Here is a 19,405-nt window from a genome sequence, read left to right on the forward strand (position 1 = left end):
CCTCTCTCTGCTTTCCCTGCAGAGATAAATATGGAAAGGTGAAAGGAGAGGCGAGTTTCCCAGTGAGAGGTCAGAACTGCCACCAAAGCTAATGCATAAACAAGAAGGGGTGGAGGTGGAGGGTGGCGGGGAGGCTCCCTACCCCACCCCCAGCCTGGGCTGGGCTTCGTTCTGCCACATCGCCACCCTCCACCCCTCCCAGAACCCAGCAGGGACCCAACCCCACCAGCTCATCTCCAGGGTTCTCCTGCCTGCCTGGGTTCTCCAGCTTCATACACAAATGCCCCAGGCTGTGCCATATCCCATCGCTGCCCGGAGTGTGGTAGAAGGAGGACTTCCTGCTCCAGACCTCTAGAACTAGACCCTTCCAAATATGCATTTCCTAAGATTCCCCACCCGGCCCTCGCTCCAGGAGATTTCACCTGCACAGCTTTGCCTCACCCCAGAGAGAGCAGGCCATGTGTTGGGTTCACGCCATACCCGCTGTACCTGCTGTACCCACTGTGGCCCTGTCTGGCACATCGGCCTTGGGATCCATCTTCTGATAACAGGCAAAATGACCTCTGTTGTGTTCTTCGATCTGAGATCAGTGTGACATTTCCCAGATGTAATCTCTCTCTCTCTCTCTCTCTCTCTCTCTCTCTCTCTCTCTCTCTCTCTCTACACACAGAGAGAGAGAGAGAGAGAGAGAGAGAGAGAGAGAGAGAGAGAGCTCTGGTTTTGCTGAGCAGTTAAGTCAAGAACCTTTGGCTCTGCTTACAGCCTGTTGGCGACGCCTAGGCCTCTGGCTCGGTCTGCACTGCCTCTCAGGATGGAAGCTGATGGCTTACTGCCAAAGATCTGAGATCATGACTCTTCAATGTCTCTGTTCTTTGGTTAGTTAGATGAGAGGTGTGGAATGGCTAGGCCCAGGGCCGAACTGACTGAGCTCAGATTCTGCCACTAACACAGTAATGACCAAGGGCGAGTTACATAATAGCGTTGGATCTATTTATGCTCATGTAATAGAGATATCGGGAGCACCTACCTTCCAGGGGTGACAGAGGACTGCAGGTTAGGCCCTGGAAATGTTTAGACAGAACCCAGTAGTTAGTATTATAAAGTTTAGCTGTATGAGAGCCTTTCATCAAATGTTATGTTGAAAAGTGTTCAGCTTTAGAATCACAAAGCTGAAGAGAAGCCCTGGGACTCTGAGAGAGCCAAGTTCATCTTCTATTCCAAAGGAAATGAGCTCAGATTGCCAAAGCCCTCTCCCCCATGGCCCCTCCCTGGTCAATCGCAGCCCTGTGGGAAGCAGGACTCTTCTTCTTGTCCACTTAAGTTGTTCCTCATCACTACTCCCTGAACAACATTAGAAAGTTCTGGATTGAATACTGGAGTCCAGCCTGTCCACCTGTGGTCATTTGCCCTTCCTTTCTGAGTGTAGGAGGTCCCTCACTGGAATACCTTGGCAAACTCTCCAGACACTACCTTGTGCCTGTGATCTAATCTCTTCATTTGTCCTTCTTGACCCCTGGGGTCAAGAAATTAGATCACATTTTTTTTTCCAGTACTAGTCCTCAAGGAGAAGGAAAATCAAAGAGATGGGTTTGGAAGGAGTGTGTATGTCCTAAAGGTGGCTCAGCTGTCTCAGGCCTCTCTCAGACCCTTTATAGTAAGGATAATGAGGCCCCCAGGACCTGGTGTGGCCACCTAGGGTCAATTTATGCACCTGCCTTAGTACTTACTTACGCGTTCTCACCCAAAGAAGGGCCCCACAGATCCTAGGTTATCACGAAGTAGTTTTGATCCTGGGATTGAGTCTCTGGAGCTAGGAAGATCTGGAGACAGGGAGCTGGGAGTTTCCTCTGGGATCTGTTGAGTTAGTACTTAGTGTACACTTCTGCTTAAGAGTATTAGAGCTGCAGCACTGGATATGTCACCCAAGCTGTTCGGCAGGGAAGAAGGAAGCCTTGGAGTGAGTCCTTCTCATGCTGCAGTATTCCTCAACTGAATGAACTGTGGAGCAGATCTGGACCCTGGCTGACCAGAGTCTGTAAGGGTTTCAATGGTCTCCAAGGTGTGCAGAGCTTAGGATGCATAGACTCATGGGTATGCACAGGCATGTTAGGATGCATAGACTCGTGGGTAGGCATGGCTGTGTTAGGATGCATAGACTTGTGGGTGTGCATAGGCATGCTAGAATGTATAGATGCATGGGTGTGCATAAGCATGCTAGAATGTATAGATGCATGGGTGTGCACAGGAGTGTTAGGATGCATAGACCATGGGTATGCACAGGCATGTTAGGGTGCATAGACTCATGGGTGTGCACAGGCGTGTTAGGATGCATAGACTCATGGGTGTGCACAGGCGTGTTAGGATGCATAGACTCATGGGTGTGCACAGGCGTGTTAGGATGCATAGACTCATGGGTGTGCACAGGCGTGTTAGGATGCATAGACTCATGGGTGTGCACAGGCGTGTTAGGATGCATAGACTCATGGGTGTGCACAGGCGTGTTAGGATGCATAGACTCATGGGTGTGCACAGACGTGTTAGGGTGCATAGACTCATGGGTGTGCACAGGCGTGTTAGGATGCATAGACTCATGGGTGTGCACAGGAGTGTTAGGATGCATAGATTCTTGGGTGTGCACAGACGTGTTAGGATGCATAGACTCATGGGTGTGCACAGGCATGTTAGGATGCATAGACTCATGGGTGTGCACAGGAGTGTTAGGGTGCATAGACTCATGGGTGTGCACAGGCGTGTTAGGATGCATAGACTCATGGGTGTGCACAGGCGTGTTAGGATGCATAGATTCTTGGGTGTGCACAGGAGTGTTAGGATGCATAGACTCATCCTACTCAGGGAAGGCCAATGCCCGGACACCGGCAGGCTGTGCATGACCTTGACCTGTCTTGTGCTTTTAACAGCGTGTCCAGATTAACTTGGTGTGCATCTCCGCATCTTCCTCTCCAGCCACCTGAAGCTCCTCAATCCCAGTTTACGCTTTTTCACATTCCTCTCAGCATCTACCTAGAACCTGGCACATCATAGGTGCACATCAGATGATGATTATTCATTTATCATGCCCTTTATCCTCTCCATGAAGGAATAAAACATAATCTCTTCTACGTGCACTTTAAATGTTCCTCGTTTTTCATATTTTTGCACACTGGAGTACAGCCTTGCTCACATAAAGTCATAACAGACTATCATGTTTCATTTATTGAGTACCTACTATGAGCCAAGCACTGTGCAGAGGTCATTGTTTCCTCTATCATCATCCTCAAAAGGAAGCCTCTCATTGCTCCATTCTTCCTAGTTCAAGACCTAGTACCAGTCTGTGACATTCTAACTCAGTTCTAATATCCTCTGCCCCAGAGGGCCCAACCCAGCAGCTCATCCTCCCCTCCCCCGCACCTCCCCATTGTGTGTTCATTCATAAAGAGGGACTAAAGCTTTGAAAACAATGAAGAGCCTATTGCCCAGGTCCTACCACTAGTAAACTGCAGAAGTAATATTGAATCCCAGACCCATCCGTCTCCAAAACTCTTTGCATCCACCATGACATTTCCTCCTCACCTCTGCACCTGCCGGAATTTCTTTGTGTGCTGGTCCATAATCTGACCTCGTCCCATGCCTCTGGTTATAGAGATAGGGCTTTTGTGGGGCTGGATTATTTCATGGCCTGGATATGTGGTTCGTTTCTCACAAATGTGTTTGACTTCTACAGGCTTTGGTAATGAGCTGTCGTAACAGCTCTGCTTCTCCAGCCAGTCCCAGTTCTAATGGAGAAGCAGTTAGAACTGCATCTCAGCGAGATGCAGCCTGGGTCTCCCCACTGTCCCCATGATTCTATGGAGTGAGTGGGATGCCAGATGAAATGAAAGTCAATCACAAATAGACCATTTTATTCTAGAGGGGTCTCAGAGGTAAATAGACTTCTTTTTCTTCAGAATCCACTGTTCCACCCCTTGAGCGGAGCCAGGGAAACGAATGTGACGTGAGGGCCCTCACCGGCTCTCCCCGTAGTACCAAGCTTCTACCAGCACCTTCCATGTTCCTCAGCCCTTACCTAGTTTCACAAATCAGTTCACTTTAAAAGGGAGGAAACAATCAGACCCAGCAGGTTGGATCTAAGTGAGAAACTGGTGACTATTTCCAGAATATGCTTTCCTTTTGCAGGAATCCCCTGTGACCATCAATACCCCCAGGGACCCGATTTACAGTGCAAATTGTGTACTGGACAGAAGTAAAGAGACTTCATTTAATTTTAAAATCTACATCCTCAGGGAATGTCCTTCAGGGTCTGTGACATTTCCAACTGAGACAGAAACCAAGATAGTACAAAATGGAGACAGATTTAGGTATAGCTATGGAGACATGATATACATAGACTTAATAAGTATGGAAGAAGGAAAGGAAAGGAAGGAAGGAGGGAAGAAGGGAAGGAGGGAAGGCTGGAAGGAAGGAGGGAGGGATGGAGGGAGGGAAGGAAGGAAGGAAAAAAAGGAAGGAAGGAAGGAAGGAAAGGAGTTATTCACTTTCAAAGAAAGTCACTTCCCAAATTTAATCCTGTAATCAGAACATTAGATACAGAAGAGAGGTTCTCTAGTCGATGAGAAATCAAAAAACATGAAAATGTCATATTATTTGCTTTGCTCTCCTTTTTTCTTTCTTCCTCTCTCTCTTATCTCCTCTCTTCCCCTCCCAGTCCTCTACCTTCCTCCTCTCCTCCACTTTCCTCCCCTCTTCCCCTCCCTTCTTCCTCTCTCTTTCCTCCCACCTCTCCCTGCCTCTCTCTCTCTCTCTGATTTCACTTTTAGAAATCACAAAAATAAACAAACACAATATTATAGTTAAAAGGGAATTGTTAAGCTGTTCTGATTTATCCCTTAGGAAGTCCTGAGAAATACGATGGCTTTGGCCCAGTCACACCCAGACCCCTTGCCGCCTGATCCAGCTCCTTTTCCCCATCCAGTAAGCATGTATTGAGCAACACAGTAGACCAGATCCTATTCTCAGAGGAACAAGGATATGGCAGAGAATAATATGATACTTCTAACATTCAGCTGATTTGGGCTCATCCCATGGTGAGAACTGTGAAGTAGAAGAGGTCTGGACACGTGAGCAGTGTGGATTTCTAGTGCCTCTGTCTTGTTTTGCAGTTAAGGAAAGACAGAAAATGAGCCTCTGTGGACGGAGCTCATGATCATGAAGTGGCTGACAGATCTGGGCAGAGAACCCCAGTCTAGGTCAGAAATGAACATTGCACACCACTGCCCTAAGATCCAAAAATCCTTCCTCTAAAAATGGTCCAAGACTGTTTCTCTCATAGGTAGATGTCACTGTCCAAGAACCACCAGCTATTAGCGCTGTCTTTGCTTAAAGATTTCAATGCTGGACAGCAGCGATCATAGGGAATGCGTGTTGCTCCCCAGAGGGTGAGTGAAGGGACAGCGCTGAGTAGATCCCCAGATCTGGTGACGCACTGGGGTTGGGGAGGGTGATGGAGTCCTTAACCTCCTCCCTGCTGCATCTTCCTCTGGTATATTGCACCTACCTGAGGGCAAGGACCAGATCTGCTCCTCCCCCCCCCAGCTCCTGCCCACAGAGCTGGGCATAGAGCCTGGCACCATGGGCTTCTGCGAGCGAGGATCTATTGAATGAATGCTTTGGCAGGAAACCTGTTTTTGGACTCACCACTGCTAATTAAGGGAAACTGTCTCTCTCTTAACCATGCACGTGAGCGAGTATCAGGGCTGCTCCGGGCTGAGTCATCCTTCCCTGAATCATCAGCTAAAGTAGTAACAAGAATGAGCCCTAAGGCCAGATCATGAGCCTTCTTTAGCACAGCTGACTGAAGACGCCTTCAGTGTACATTTTGGCTCTGTTGTTGGCCAATGGGACCCAAAATAGCCTTGTAGTGCTGAGCTGAGTGTTTATTCAACTGATACTTACTGAGCACCTACTGTGTAGTTGGCCCTGTACCGGGCAATGGGAAAACCAGGCCATTTCCTGCCGTCCATTTAGCTTGGAGCCAAGGAGGGAGAAAGGCATACGACAGCAATCCTATGAACACTTCTTACAAACCATGAGAAAGGTCAGCAGGGAGGGGACCTGTGAGGTGAGTGTATGATTCTGACCTGGTCTTAGAAACAAAGAAGACTGAGCCAAGGTCTGAAGAGTGAAGAGGGAGGGGTGAAATGGGCTGGGGGCAGAGAAGGAGCTTTTCAGATGAAGGCACACAGCATCACGGTAGCCAGAGCAAGCAGAGAGGACCCTGGGAAGTGACAAGAGCAGGAAGCAGGGCTGCCCAGAGGTGGGGATTGGACCACAGGGACTCAGCCGCCTGCAGGTAAGCCTTGCTCCCTCGGGAGATGTAGGGACAATGGGTCAGGAGACAATGATCGTGTCGCCTCAGCCAGTGACGCAGCCAGTGAAGGCAGTGGGTCCTATCCTCGGCCTCGTGGACCTTACCAGCTGGAAGCCCAAACCAAATGCTAAGTTAACCTCAAGGACACTGTGTCAACTAGCAGCCTGGAAAGGTGCCCTGAGACCCTGTCACTGGCCACCTGCTCACCTAGGCTGCAGGGGAGTGTGGTGGAGGGAGGGGGACTGGAGATCCTATTATCAGCCACCTGCTTCCCCAGCTGCCCCAGACTGCAGAGCCTCATCACCGCTATCATAAGGCCTCAGCTCCCAGAGTACTAGGACTGAGTACATCAGATGGGTTCTAACCTCTGAGCGCTTCCACAGGAAGTAAGCAAGCCCAACAGGACAGAAGCAAAACCCAGAGTAATAGAATGATAAAATGTGAGAGCTCCAGATCCCTTCAGGGATTATTCCCTGAGGGGACTGCAGCAAGGCCAAGGAGATGGACACCCTGGAAGACAGCCTGGGGACCTTGCCCCGGTGTTGCTCCAGGAAGCGAAGATTTCCATTGGCTTATAGCAAAGGGGAAAAGGCTGGATGCTGGTGGCTCACTCCTGTAATCCTACCAAGTCAGGAGGCTGAGATCTGAGGATCGCAGTTCAAAGCCAGCCTGGGCAGAAAAATCAGTGAGAGTCTTACTTCCAATTAACCCCCAGAAAACCAGAAGTGGTACTGTGGTAGAACACTAGCCTTGAACAATAAAGTTCAGAGACAGCACCCAGACCCTGAGTTCAAGCCCCATGACTGACAATAACAACAACAACAACAACAACAACTAACAGGGAAAAGCCAGGACTTTAACAAAGCACACTGGCTTGGGACTCACTCCAGCTGCTTAGTGCTGTAGCTTTATTCTAGTAACTTAATCAAACAATGATGCACCTCTAGGTCTTAAACTCAAAGACCTAGCAAGCTGAGACAGCCCAGGGAAGGCACCTGTTTATCTTGTGTAGTGATAGCTACATGGCTTTGTACCAGGGCCTGGAAAGTCTGGGCCAAGTCCAGGCCATCCACAGGGCCTGGAAACCCTGCTGGTGTCAACAGGGCAAAGGAGATGACGTCATTGCTAGAGCCTCCAAGCCTCACAAGTGTGGTAAAGAAAAGCTCATCGTGGGGGATAGGCAGAATCTTGAGACCTTGAGAACAAGAGAAGGGAATCCACGGAGGGATAAGACACAGGCCTCTCCACACCCGAGCAGCAGAACAGCCCAGGGATTTTCCATCCTGTCTTCCCATGAGCTCTATTCAGACTAACAACAGAAATCCATTCTGAGATCTGAGGGCTTGCCCTGCCTAGGCCAGAGCCAGGCATGTGGCAGAGCCCTGGACAGAGAAGGTGCTCTGCTGTGGCTTTGCTGGCACCAAAGCCCCTCGAGGCCCAGCACCTCAGCTGTCACAGGGGAGAGCTGTGGAGAGTCCTACCAAGACCTGGCTTACTCGTTGGACTGAGGGATTTCTAAAAGAAACCACGGTCTTGAAAGGGAAAGAGATTCGCATGCTGCAAATTGCCATGCTTTCCTGAAGGTTCCAGGAAGGGCTGGGCAGGGCGCTGGCAAGAACAGCATCTGGAATGGAAGGCTTTGTATTCTTGGACTATTCAACCGCCAATCAGCCTGTGTTGGATGACCTGGAGAAGGAGGCTCTAAAGACAGTGCTTGTATTTAGTACAGCGTGGCCGGTACTCACTACCTCTGAGGGGAAATGGACAGGGACAGTCTCATGGAGATGGTTAATCCTGCCAAGACTCCCACAGTCCTCCTGGGGAGAAACACAACGGCAAGCATTTCCTGCTAGCATTTCTTCTCCTGTGTGTTGTTCTGTTCAGGGTAGTGGGGTGCAGTATAGCCGGGGGCAGTGAAGATTTATAGGATCTTGAGGATTTCTGACTCTGGAGCTCTAGGCTATGGTGAAAAGCAATGATGTAGCAATGACTGAAGGCGGGGAGGACTGAATTTTAAAATTCCACTCATATTGTTTCATCTGTGGATCTCAACACTTGAAATTTATCACAGGAAGACTTTACACTTATTTGTGTAGTATTAAGTGTAATGCCAAGGTCACAGCACCCCCCACAAGAAGACCACCAAGAGTCAGACTCTACAGCTGTTTTATTTAAACGGGCTGCAGCTCGGGCCTCGTCCTGCACTCCAACACAGCGGAGCCGAGGAGGAGAGCCCCGAGCTAAGGATTTGCAGGTCTTATATAGGCACACAACCAACCAGGTGTTTTGATTATCACCACGTGTTGCTTTGCTAGACAGAAACAAGCAACATGTGGTCACTGCCTCAAACTTTAATCTTTCATAAGAACTACCCTCACCTCTCAGCAGTTTGATATCTATTTCCTATGATACCCATAATGCTCTTTTTTTGATTTTCAGAACCAACACTTAACACTGTGTTGACACATAATAGCTACTCAGTTTATTGAGTTAGAGTCATTAAAAAGGATCTCAGTGGCATTTAAGGAATGTCACTGCAGTACCCAGAGGCTACCAGAAGGTGGCCATGAATACACTGGAGAAAAAATACAGCTTTAGAAATGTTAGACGGTAAGAATTACAAAATGCTTCAGCAAATGTGGATTTAAATTCATCTCCTCAGCTAATACCTGATTAAGAGAAATCTCAAGGGGTGGCAGGATTGGTCATACAGATCTGCATCAAATCCAACCTCTGCCTCAGACAGTTTGGAAATTGGAATTAAACACGTTGATCTTCCCAGCTTCCATTGCTCATTGACAAGAAGAAATTTGTAATGTCAGGGCTCATCATCAGGATGAAAGGAGATCCTCTGATATTTTATCTAGATGCCGTTTTTCAACATCACCATTATTTCTAGCTACATTATAAATAGTATAATCTGTAATTCAGCATGTCCTACATCTATAATATAATGAAAATATCCATAGTTATCCTTTTACCCCCCCAAAATACTTTCATGCCAACATCTAATAAGAAGGTGAAGCAAGATATTAAAAAACAAAACAAAACAAATTTTGAGCAATACTGTATGGAAACTTCTGGTGCTTTTCGGATCCTGTTGAGAGGATGGAGCCCGACTTCCTCTTGGAGATGGGGCAGCGTGGGCGCGTTTTCCCATGATGATCCACTCAGGATTCCACCATTAGAAGAGCTCAAAGCACTCAGAGCCTGCCAGGAATAGAAATGACCCCCGCAGACTCCCTGAGGCCTCGCAAGCTCTCGCTTAGTCTTTCCCAAACAACCATGGGGCTGGTGCAAATCAGGGAGAAGACCTTCTGCGAGGCACATGTAACTTTTATAGCTCAAATTTCGTGATCGATTTCCCTCTCAGGGTTTTCAGGTCCAAGTTAATTTTTAATATACTGACCTAAGGTGCCCAGCTATTTTTAGCTAAAGCTGTCAGATATCCCTTAACTGAAAAGGATGCTGGGAGGGGTAGGAAAGTGGAGGTGGTGCATTGTCAGAAACCTGCAAGAATGAAGAAAAATGCCCAGTGGTCTCCTATCAGCGCTGGTGGAAACACTGGTGGGCAAATTGCCCTCCAGGAACGTAAGCGTGTGCCCAGGTTTGCCTCTGCTCTGCTCTGAGGCCCGTTCTCCCCAGACCATTTTATCACAAGACAGCTGAACACCTCGGCAAATAGCACCTGCTGCGTAGAAAGAAACAAAGCCCAGCCACCCATGTATAAGGCACAGGAAGACCTAGATTGCTTCCTGAATTTCCAAGTTCCCAACACCAACTTCTGAACCCAGCACCCGGCATCCAGTCCTCAGGTGCCAGGCCCATGGATCATATTGGGGGGATGAGTGGGAAGGGTGCTGAGCAAGTCAAAGAGGAAGAACGTCTCTTTGTCTAGATGCCCTCCCCCCACTACCCTCTGCTCATTTTCTGAGCTTTAGGAATGCTTCGCCCACCCCCAATTCCCCAATTCCCCACACTCCTGCGCCAGCTCCTGTTAGATAATAGGGCTACAGTAAATGTCAAGTTGGGTTCCCCTTTTACCTGTGGGTCCTGTGAGGCCCAGAGCACACAGCTCTCTGACAGGGCCTGGTGTGGAAGGAAAGTCTGAGGCGTAATAAAAATGGAGGGGGGCGGGGTAGCAAGAATGGAATGTGTTCAGGAAAGCAGGAAACAAAGGGCAAAGATGTCCTCAGCCACATGGATACAAGTTGTGTGAGAAATAAAAAGATGGTTCTTTTAGGGTTTGTTCCCTGTGATAATGAGATAAATGATTGCTATTTTTTCTTTTTTCTTTTTTTTTTTCCAGTCCTAGGGCTTAAACTCTAGGCCTGAATACTGTCACCAAGCAGCTTTTGCTCAAGGCTAGCACTCTACTACTTGAGCCACAGCCCCACTTCTGGCTTTTTCTGTGATTAATTGGAGCTAACAGTCTCACAGACTTTCTTGCCTGGGCTGGCTTCGAACCCCAATGCTCAGATCTCAGCCTCCAGAGTAGGTAGGATCACAGGTGTGAGCCACCAGCACCCAGCTCAATTGCTAATGTTCGAAATCACTAAACACTGGAACCAGAACAGACTTGTATCCGTGACTTAAGCCAGAGCCAGCCTCTCCTGTCTCTGGAACTCCTGTCTCATTTCTCTTGAATCCTTATGTGGAAAGGCACAATTTATTTCTAGGCTGAGTATAGGGCATACAACACACAATTTGCTTGTGGCTTTGGGATGTGTCTGTAGGTCGTTGTCATTTGCAGCAAGCGTCAAGGGGGGCTGGGAATGGGAAGGACCGCCTCTCTGAGGCCTTATCTCCCTGTGCGTTGCCTGTGCCCAGCGCCCTCCGTCACTGCTGGCGCTGAGAAGAAACCTCTTTATGTCTCTCAAAAAGAAACCCTGTTTTAACTGAGTCTATTTTAAATAACAGTTCTTGACAAGAAAAAGAAAAGAAAAGGCCCTGTATAAAAAAATCAGAGAATGGGGGCAGGACACACACACACACACACACACACACACACACACACACACACACACACACACACACAGAGCCACACACACAGAGCCACACACACACACACACACACACACACAGAGCCACACACACAGAGCCACACACACACACACACACACACACACACACACAGAGCCACACACACAGAGCCACACACACACACACACACACACACAGAGCCACACACACACACAGAGCCACACACACACAGAGCCACACACAACACACACACAACACACACACAGACACACACAGACACAGACACACACACACAGAGCCACACAGAGCCACACACACAGAGCCACACACAACACACACAGACACACACACAGACACAGAGCCACACACACACACACAGACACACACAGACACACACACAGACACACAGACACACACACACACACAGACACACACACACACAGAGCCACACACACACAGAGCCACACACAACACACACAGACACAGACACACAGACACACAGACACACAGAGCCACACACACACACACACACACACAGAGCCACACACACACAGACACACAGAGACACACACACACACAGACACACAGAGACACACACACAGACACACACACACAGAGCCACACACACACACACACACACACAGAGACACACACACACACAGACACACAGACACACAGAGCCACACACACACACACACACACACACACACACACACACACACAGCCCACTGGGGAGGCCAGCCCGGCCTCAGCAGCCCCACCCTGTGGCCACGCGGGAATAGCTCTGGTGCACTATCTCTCCGGGCCGGGGTCCTCCTGCGCCTGCGCGTCCTGCCCCTTCGGGACCCTGACTTCCGGCTCCTGACTTGCGCGCTCTTGCTTCGCAGTTCTTCCCTTACGGGGACGCCTCCAAGTTTGCCCAGCACGCCTTCCGAACCTTCGACAAGAATGGGGACGGCACCATCGACTTCCGAGAGTTCATCTGCGCCCTGTCCATCACCTCCAGGGGCAGCTTCGAGCAGAAGCTCAACTGGGCCTTCAACATGTACGACCTGGACGGCGACGGCAAGATCACCCGGGTGGAGATGCTGGAGATCATAGAGGTGAGGCTGACCACCGGGCCGGGGGGGGGGTCGGGGTCGGGGGTCAGAGGCCCCCACACAGCCGGGGGGAGGCTGGAGATCATAGAGGTGAGGCCGACCACCGGGCCGGGGGGGGGGTCGGGGTCGGGGGTCAGAGGTCAGAGGCCCCCACACAGCCGGGGAGAGGCTGGAGATCATAGAGGTGAGGCCGACCACCGGGCCGGGGGGGCGTCGGGGGTCGGGGGTCGGGGGTCAGAGGCCCCCACGGGAGAGGCTGGAGATCATAGAGGTGAGGCCGACCACCGGGCGGGGGGGGTGGGGGGTCGGGGTCGGGGGTCGGGGGTCAGAGGCCCCCACACAGCCGGGCAGGGCACGTGTCCGCGACCCTCTGTTGCTATTATGCACCCCGTTTTGACCTTGCCCTGCTCCCCACCGCAAGTACAGCCCGGGAGGAGTCACAGAGCCGAACTTTGAGCCCTTCCCGTCCACGGAGTCGCACCTAACCCGGGGTGATTGACCAGGAGGCCTGCCACTGGACTGGGTGCCTAAGACGATCCCCCCACCCCAGCCCAGCCCCGGCCCCATTCTCCTGCTTTGTGGAGTTCTGCACTGCTGAACCTGCCACCTGCTTCTGCTGGGCTGTCCTTCTGGGCTCCCCTATCTTACCACATCCAGGGGCATTTTTAGTCATGTGGGCACCCACTCAGAATTCCTCTGCCTTCTGCTCCGGCCCCCATCTTCCCCCTCCCTCCCTGCCCACTGCCCTCCGGATAGGGCAGCTTCCCTGGCTTGGTCCCCTTCTCCCCCTCTGCCCAGAATGTTCCCCCCCTTCACCACTCCCTGCCACCTGTCACCAAGCTGGCCTTCCCAGATGGCTCCACCCCCTCCCAGTGCCAGCTGATCCCGAAGCAAAGAAGGGGCTGTCACTGCCGTGGGCATGCACAAGAGCGTGCCTCACCCAGCAGTGACTTCGTGAGAAGAGGACTCTGCTTGCTCACTGCCCCGTCCCCACAACCTGGAAGCCAGCCTGGAACTTGGCAGGCACTCCACAGTAGACCATGCACCAGGGACTTTGCTTAGATGGAATGTCTTAGCGCACAGCCCACCCCAGAGCCCAGCGTGGCTCTGGAGACAAAGGCACTACTGGTCATGGACACAAGCCAGGTGATCCATCTTGGAGCTGTGGTGTATCCACACGTGGGATCCCCGCCCCAGCTCCATCAATCTCACCCCCTTGCTCAGGGCGAGAATCCTCCAGCTGGCATCTCCAGCACCCCCAACCCTAGTCTGCCTGCCTCAGAAGCCTGGCCCGCCATCCACACACTGTCCCTGTCCGCCTGGGTAATAATCACATGACAACATCCTGTCCCGCAGCAGCTTCTCTTCCATTCTACCCAAAGCCCTTTCTGAGCAGATGCCAGGCGCCTACGGGCTCAGACACGCGGCTTTCCACAGCGGATCTCACGGAGCTCTGTGTGCTTGCCCTCCTCAGAGCCATCATGTCTACCACCTCTGCCTCCTTCTCATTGCACACCCAGCCATGCACTTTGGCTCATGACAAAGCAGTTCTTCGTGGCTCTGCCCCTCCTAATCCTCTCACCCCTCGGGCTCTAGGTGAACTTGTCTCATTCACAAGGCCTTCTTAGCCCACTTTACTCCAGACTTCTCTTTCATAGGCTCCTTGAGGATGTGGTTAACACTCTCCAAGGCCAAATGTCAGAGAGTCAGACAGGAAAAGACAAAGGTGTCTGGTATCAAGGCCACAGACCCAGGGGGCCAGTGCCCAACCAATAAAAGAGGCCAGGATCACTGAGGCAGGTATTGATCAATGGAGAGGGAAGAAGAGGAAGAGCTGTGGAAACCCAGAAGGACAGTATGTCTGAGTTGGGGTACTCAGCACAGGAAAAATGGGTCCATAAGATTGAGAGATGGTTGAGACTTCATTATTCCTCCTTAGAAAAGCAAGTGCAAACAGGCACTGGTGGCTCACGCCTGCAAGCCTAGCTACTCAGGAGGCTGAGTGCTGAGGATCACAGTTCAAAGCCAGCCCAGGCAGGAAAGTCTGTGAGAACCACCAGAATACCAGAAGTGGAGCTGTGGCTCAAAGTGGTAGAGGGCTAGCCTTGAGCAAAAGAGCTTGGGGACAGTGCCCAGACCCTGAGTTGAAGCCCCATGACTGGAAAAAAAGAAAGCACATGCAATAATATGCTTTCCACAAAGTTCACGCTAAACATCTGCTCATGTCCTTCATGGATTAGGTCCATTTGCACGGGGCCTGGGATTTGGATCTGAGTCTTCAATGCCATCCCTGTCTCTGTGTCAGTGTTGGGGTACAAGTCTGCACTGGGGGTGTCTTTTTCTCATTCTCACATTAGTGGCTCAGATCACAGGGCTACAGTTGATGAGACCCTGACCTTGCCATTTCAGACTTACCCAGGACAGATTTCTTGTTTATATTTTATTAATAGTGCACTTTTCTCTTTGCTAGTCCTGGGGCTTGAATTCTGGGCCTAGGCTCTGTCCTTGAGTTTCTTTTTGCTCAAGGCTAGCGCTCTACCACTTGAGCCACAGCTCCACTTCTGGCTTTTTCAGTGTATGTGGTACTAAGGAATCGAACCCGAGGCTTCATGCACGGAAGGCACTGACCCACATTCCCAGCCCAATAGAACAATTTTCTGACTGTACCGACCATCATGTAAATCCTTTTGATTATAACTTTCAAAGGGCAGAGAGCGCATGACAACTCAAATATAGATGGCCCATATATCTCTTAAAATTGTGGACATAAAGCACAGTGTATATTTTACCTTGTGCACACTGATTCTACTAGGCTAATCAGGACTCTTGTCTACCAATTGTCTACAAAAGAAACTTCAGTAGTCTGCCTCTTCTAAATTCCTTTTTTCCACCATATATCAATACAAACTAAACACAAACTATTTAATCTTGGTGAACATTTTTGCATATCTTTATTTTACCTCCCTCCCTCCCTCCTCTCCTTCCTTCCTTCCTTCCTTCATTCCTTCCTCCCTCCCTCCCTCCCTCCCTTCTTTCCCTCCTACCTTCTTCTCACCTACCTTCCTTCCCTCCTCTCTCTCTCTCTCTCTCTCTCTCTCTCTCTCTCTCTCTCTCTGTGGTTCTGAGGTTTGAACTCAGGATCTTACAATTGATAGGCACACACAATTCATAATGTCCATTCTAACTTGTTAAATAAGGCACTTACTAGTGATTTATTTTCAATTGGCAGTTTTTAAAGCAATCTTTACAAGCAATCTATGGCTTACAGACAATAAAGTCACCCTTACTAAGTAGGATTCAATAATTTTTTTCAACTAAACTTACAGAAGAATTCATCTATCACCATATTGCAATTTTAAGGCATTTAAAAATTTTTGATAAGGTCCTTAATGTGTACATGCTTGCTTCCAATCTCAATTCAGACAACCACTACCCTATGTTGGCCGGATTTTCTTCCACCTTTCACATCAATGGACACTCATCCAAGGACTGGCCCTGTGTCTGACTGTTAGTGCTGCTTCTCCATCTCTTTCCTACAGTTTATTGGTGCTGTGGCATTTATTGTAATCCATTCTTCACAAATGATAAAGCAGCATTCCCTTGTATAATTGTTTTATCCATTTAAGATGGGCATTTATCATTTTAAGGGACTTTTCCTATTTGTTTGCTAGTCCTGGGCTTAAACTTAAGGCCTAGGTGCTGTCCTTGAGCTTTTATGCTCAAAGCTAGTGCTCTACCACTTGAGTCACAGTTTCACTTCCAGTTCCTTGTTAGTTAATTGGAAACAAGAGTCTAAGGAGCTTCTCGTCCTGAGCTGGCTTCAAGTCACGACCCTCAGATCTCAGCCTCCTGAGCCAACAGCACCCGGCATTAGGGCACTATTCTAGAAAGAAAACCACTGCAGCCTAGGCAGCACCCCTACTGAGAACTCATTATGGACCACCATTTGACCTGGGGAAGGCAGTTGTCTCAGTGTTCTTTGACTTAGCTTACATTTAATCAACAGATCTAAAAGAATATTTCAGAGCTAAACTTTAATGGGTATACCTGCCTTGGCTTTCTGAACACATTATGTGGTCCTTGTCACAGGGACTCTAATGTTACCTAAGACTCCCACCATTAGTGTTTATTGACTTATTTGCATTTCAATTCAGAATATTTGAAATTAAAAACATCTTAACATTTGCTTTCCTGAGCCTGTTTCTAATCTATGATTCATCTCACCACTGAATGACCTTTTCTATCCACTTCCTCCAGACAGAAAACCAGTAATCATCCAAAATTCTTCTATTTCTAATTCATCTCAAGACTTACTTGATTACATCACACATTCCCTATTGAAAGCCACTGAGGGGTCCTTTTTAAAAAGTTAATAAGTTAAAAATCATTATCTGTAAGAGGACTTTATGTTCTGACTTGCTTCTAACTCCATCTCTAGCCAACACCTCATTTGTTCGTTCCTCCTACTGCCTCTTTACTCCATATCCCAACTGCCAGCCAAGTAAATAGACTTTGTTTTTAATTAATAATAAATACTTATTGAAGACCTACGATGTGACAGACATAGGGCCAAGCCCTGGAGTTACAGAAGTGAGAAAAAGATTATTCCCAGCTTCATAACATGTACTGTCTGGTGAGGAAGACAAAGGAATTACTGTAATAGTGTGTGCAATATCTTCCCTTGGAGAAGATGGTATGGGTTGCCATGGCAACTTGAAGCATGGGAACAGAACCTCCTCTGGGGAAGGAGAAGCTAAATCTTGAAGAGTGAAGTAGGATCCAGTTAGATGAAAGAGAGGTAGGGAGAGCTCTTTGCTCTCCCAGCCTTCTGCTAATTGACTTTACACTTTCCCCCCTTAAAGGCTATCTACAAAATGGTGGGCACTGTGATCATGATGAAAATGAATGAGGATGGTCTCACACCTGAGCAGCGAGTAGACAAGATTTTCAGCAAGATGGATAAGAACAAAGATGACCAGATTACTCTGGATGAATTCAAAGAAGCTGCAAAGAGCGATCCGTCCATTGTATTACTTCTGCAGTGTGACATTCAGAAATGAGCTGGTGTCTATACCATGGACTGCACGGAAGTGTCAACGTCCCATTCAGTCTGCAGCTACACACACACACACACACATACACACACACACACACACACACACAATCGCTTGGACTACCTATAAATGGACTTGCTTCTTGTGTTTGAAACACTTGTGTGCATGAGAATGTCATTTGCTGATGAATTTTAAAAGCATATACGATAAAAACAAACAGAACAACCTGCCACAATGTGATATGTGTAATATCATTTCATACAAATACTCCTCTCCCAAAGCCTGGGCAGAAATGTGCTGCAAAGAATTCTATGATTTCTGGTACATGTTTTGCTAATGCTTGTGTCTCCTTGATTACATAATTTTAGTAGCACTGAGACCCCCACGGTAATATACCTTAATTATGAGCTGTGTCACCATTCTCCTGTAAACTAGTACTAGACAGACACACAGAGGGGCCCTTCACTCCTGTGTCTGGTCCACACACAACAGCTTGTATTATCAGTGAATATAAATGTACTATATTTGCATGCCTTTTGGGTTTGCCTTAATTCTCACCTCATCTGCATCCTATCAATCTGGAAAGAGCTGTTTTGGATGAATGCAGTATAAAATTTAAAAATCCTGCTAAGTGACTCTAAGTATATCTATCTATCTATATATACATATACACAAAGAATATTTATTGAAAGTAAAGATATACAAAGATATTATTTATTGAAAGTTAAAGAAATGTATTGATTCCTACTTATTTTCAAAGACTTCCAAAAAAGGTGGTAATTGATGACACAATTTCTAACATTTTATTTACCCTCCCCTTTACAATTAAACGAAACAGATGCTCATAAGCAAAAGTCAGCCAGCAACAACTTACTAAATATTTTCAATACACATCTTTGGAGTCTGAAGAACTAAATGACAAAAGGGAAATAAAGCAACTTCTTCATCCAGGCCATTTCCCCAAAGAGGGACAGTCCACATGGCATGTAACATTTAAAAGAGAAGACTTGTTCATTATGAAAAATGCTCATTATATGACAATAAACTATATCTCAGTGTGACTTTGGTGCTAACAATATATTATGTTCTACAAAACTCGGGGGAGGGGGGAAGGCACATTGAGTGGGCTGAGAGGTAGCCGCCAAGACAGGCTTAGGAAAGACTTCTGCCTCCTACATAAAAGGTGTGCTGGATTTTTAATGATAGAACAAAACTCTCCTGGCCTCAGCGAGGGGAAGCAGGCAGATGAGAGTCCATTAAGAATTCTAAAGCAAGTTAGCATTTTCAGAATGTGGCTGGAGTTCACACAGTGCCCTCAAAATGCTCTTTCCTCCCAATTGTGAACTGTGAATGTGTGTGCGTTGAATGTTGCCGGGTTAGACGCTAGGGAGTTATTCCTAACAAATTTGTGCTGATCACCTACCTGTACCTACCAGACCCTCAACATCGTGTTACTTCCATTGATAATGGAAACATCTGCATGTGACTAGCTACATGTGGCTACTGAGCCCTTTAAGAATGGCTAGTGTGACTGAATAACTGAAAGTACTATTTGGCTCAAGACTATGCAGTAGGGGCTGGGAAGGTGGCTCAGTGGTAGAGCTCTTGCCTTGCATGCATGAGGCCCTGGGTTCGATTCCTCAGCACCACATAAGCAAAAAGAAAAAAGCTGGAAGTGGTACTGTGGCTCAAGTGGTAGAGCGCTAGCTTTGAGCTGAAGAGCTGAGGGACAGCGCCCAGGCCCAGAGTTCAGGCCCCACGACCCAGGACCAAAAAAAAAAAAAAAGACTATGCAGTACTCTATTTTTCAAGTGGTTTTTTGTGGGGGGTTTTTGGCAGTCAGGGCTTTGGTGCTGTCCCTGAGCTTTTTCACCCAAGGGTAGCAATCTACCACTTTCAGCCAC

At 48.3% G+C, this 19,405-nt stretch overlaps 1 protein-coding gene across 2 annotated transcripts in view; it reads left to right on the forward strand.

The window, feature by feature from the left end:
• The window catches only part of Vsnl1 (visinin like 1), a 114,256-nt gene extending 95,694 nt beyond the window's left edge, over nucleotides 1-18,562 (forward strand). For both annotated transcript variants that reach the window (XM_070025025.1, XM_070025024.1), the window contains exons 3-4: nucleotides 12,235-12,450; nucleotides 17,310-18,562. In XM_070025025.1, the coding sequence (XP_069881126.1) occupies nucleotides 12,235-12,450; nucleotides 17,310-17,507 (414 nt within the window). In that variant the 3' untranslated portion in view covers nucleotides 17,508-18,562. The remainder of the gene's footprint in view (nucleotides 1-12,234; nucleotides 12,451-17,309) is intronic.
• The last annotated feature ends 843 nt before the right edge of the window (nucleotides 18,563-19,405 follow it).

This window comes from Dipodomys merriami, unplaced genomic scaffold, assembly GCF_024711535.1.
Source record: "Dipodomys merriami isolate MVZ:Mamm:240054 unplaced genomic scaffold, mDipMer1.0.p SCAF_17, whole genome shotgun sequence".
Taxonomy (NCBI): domain Eukaryota; kingdom Metazoa; phylum Chordata; class Mammalia; order Rodentia; family Heteromyidae; genus Dipodomys; species Dipodomys merriami.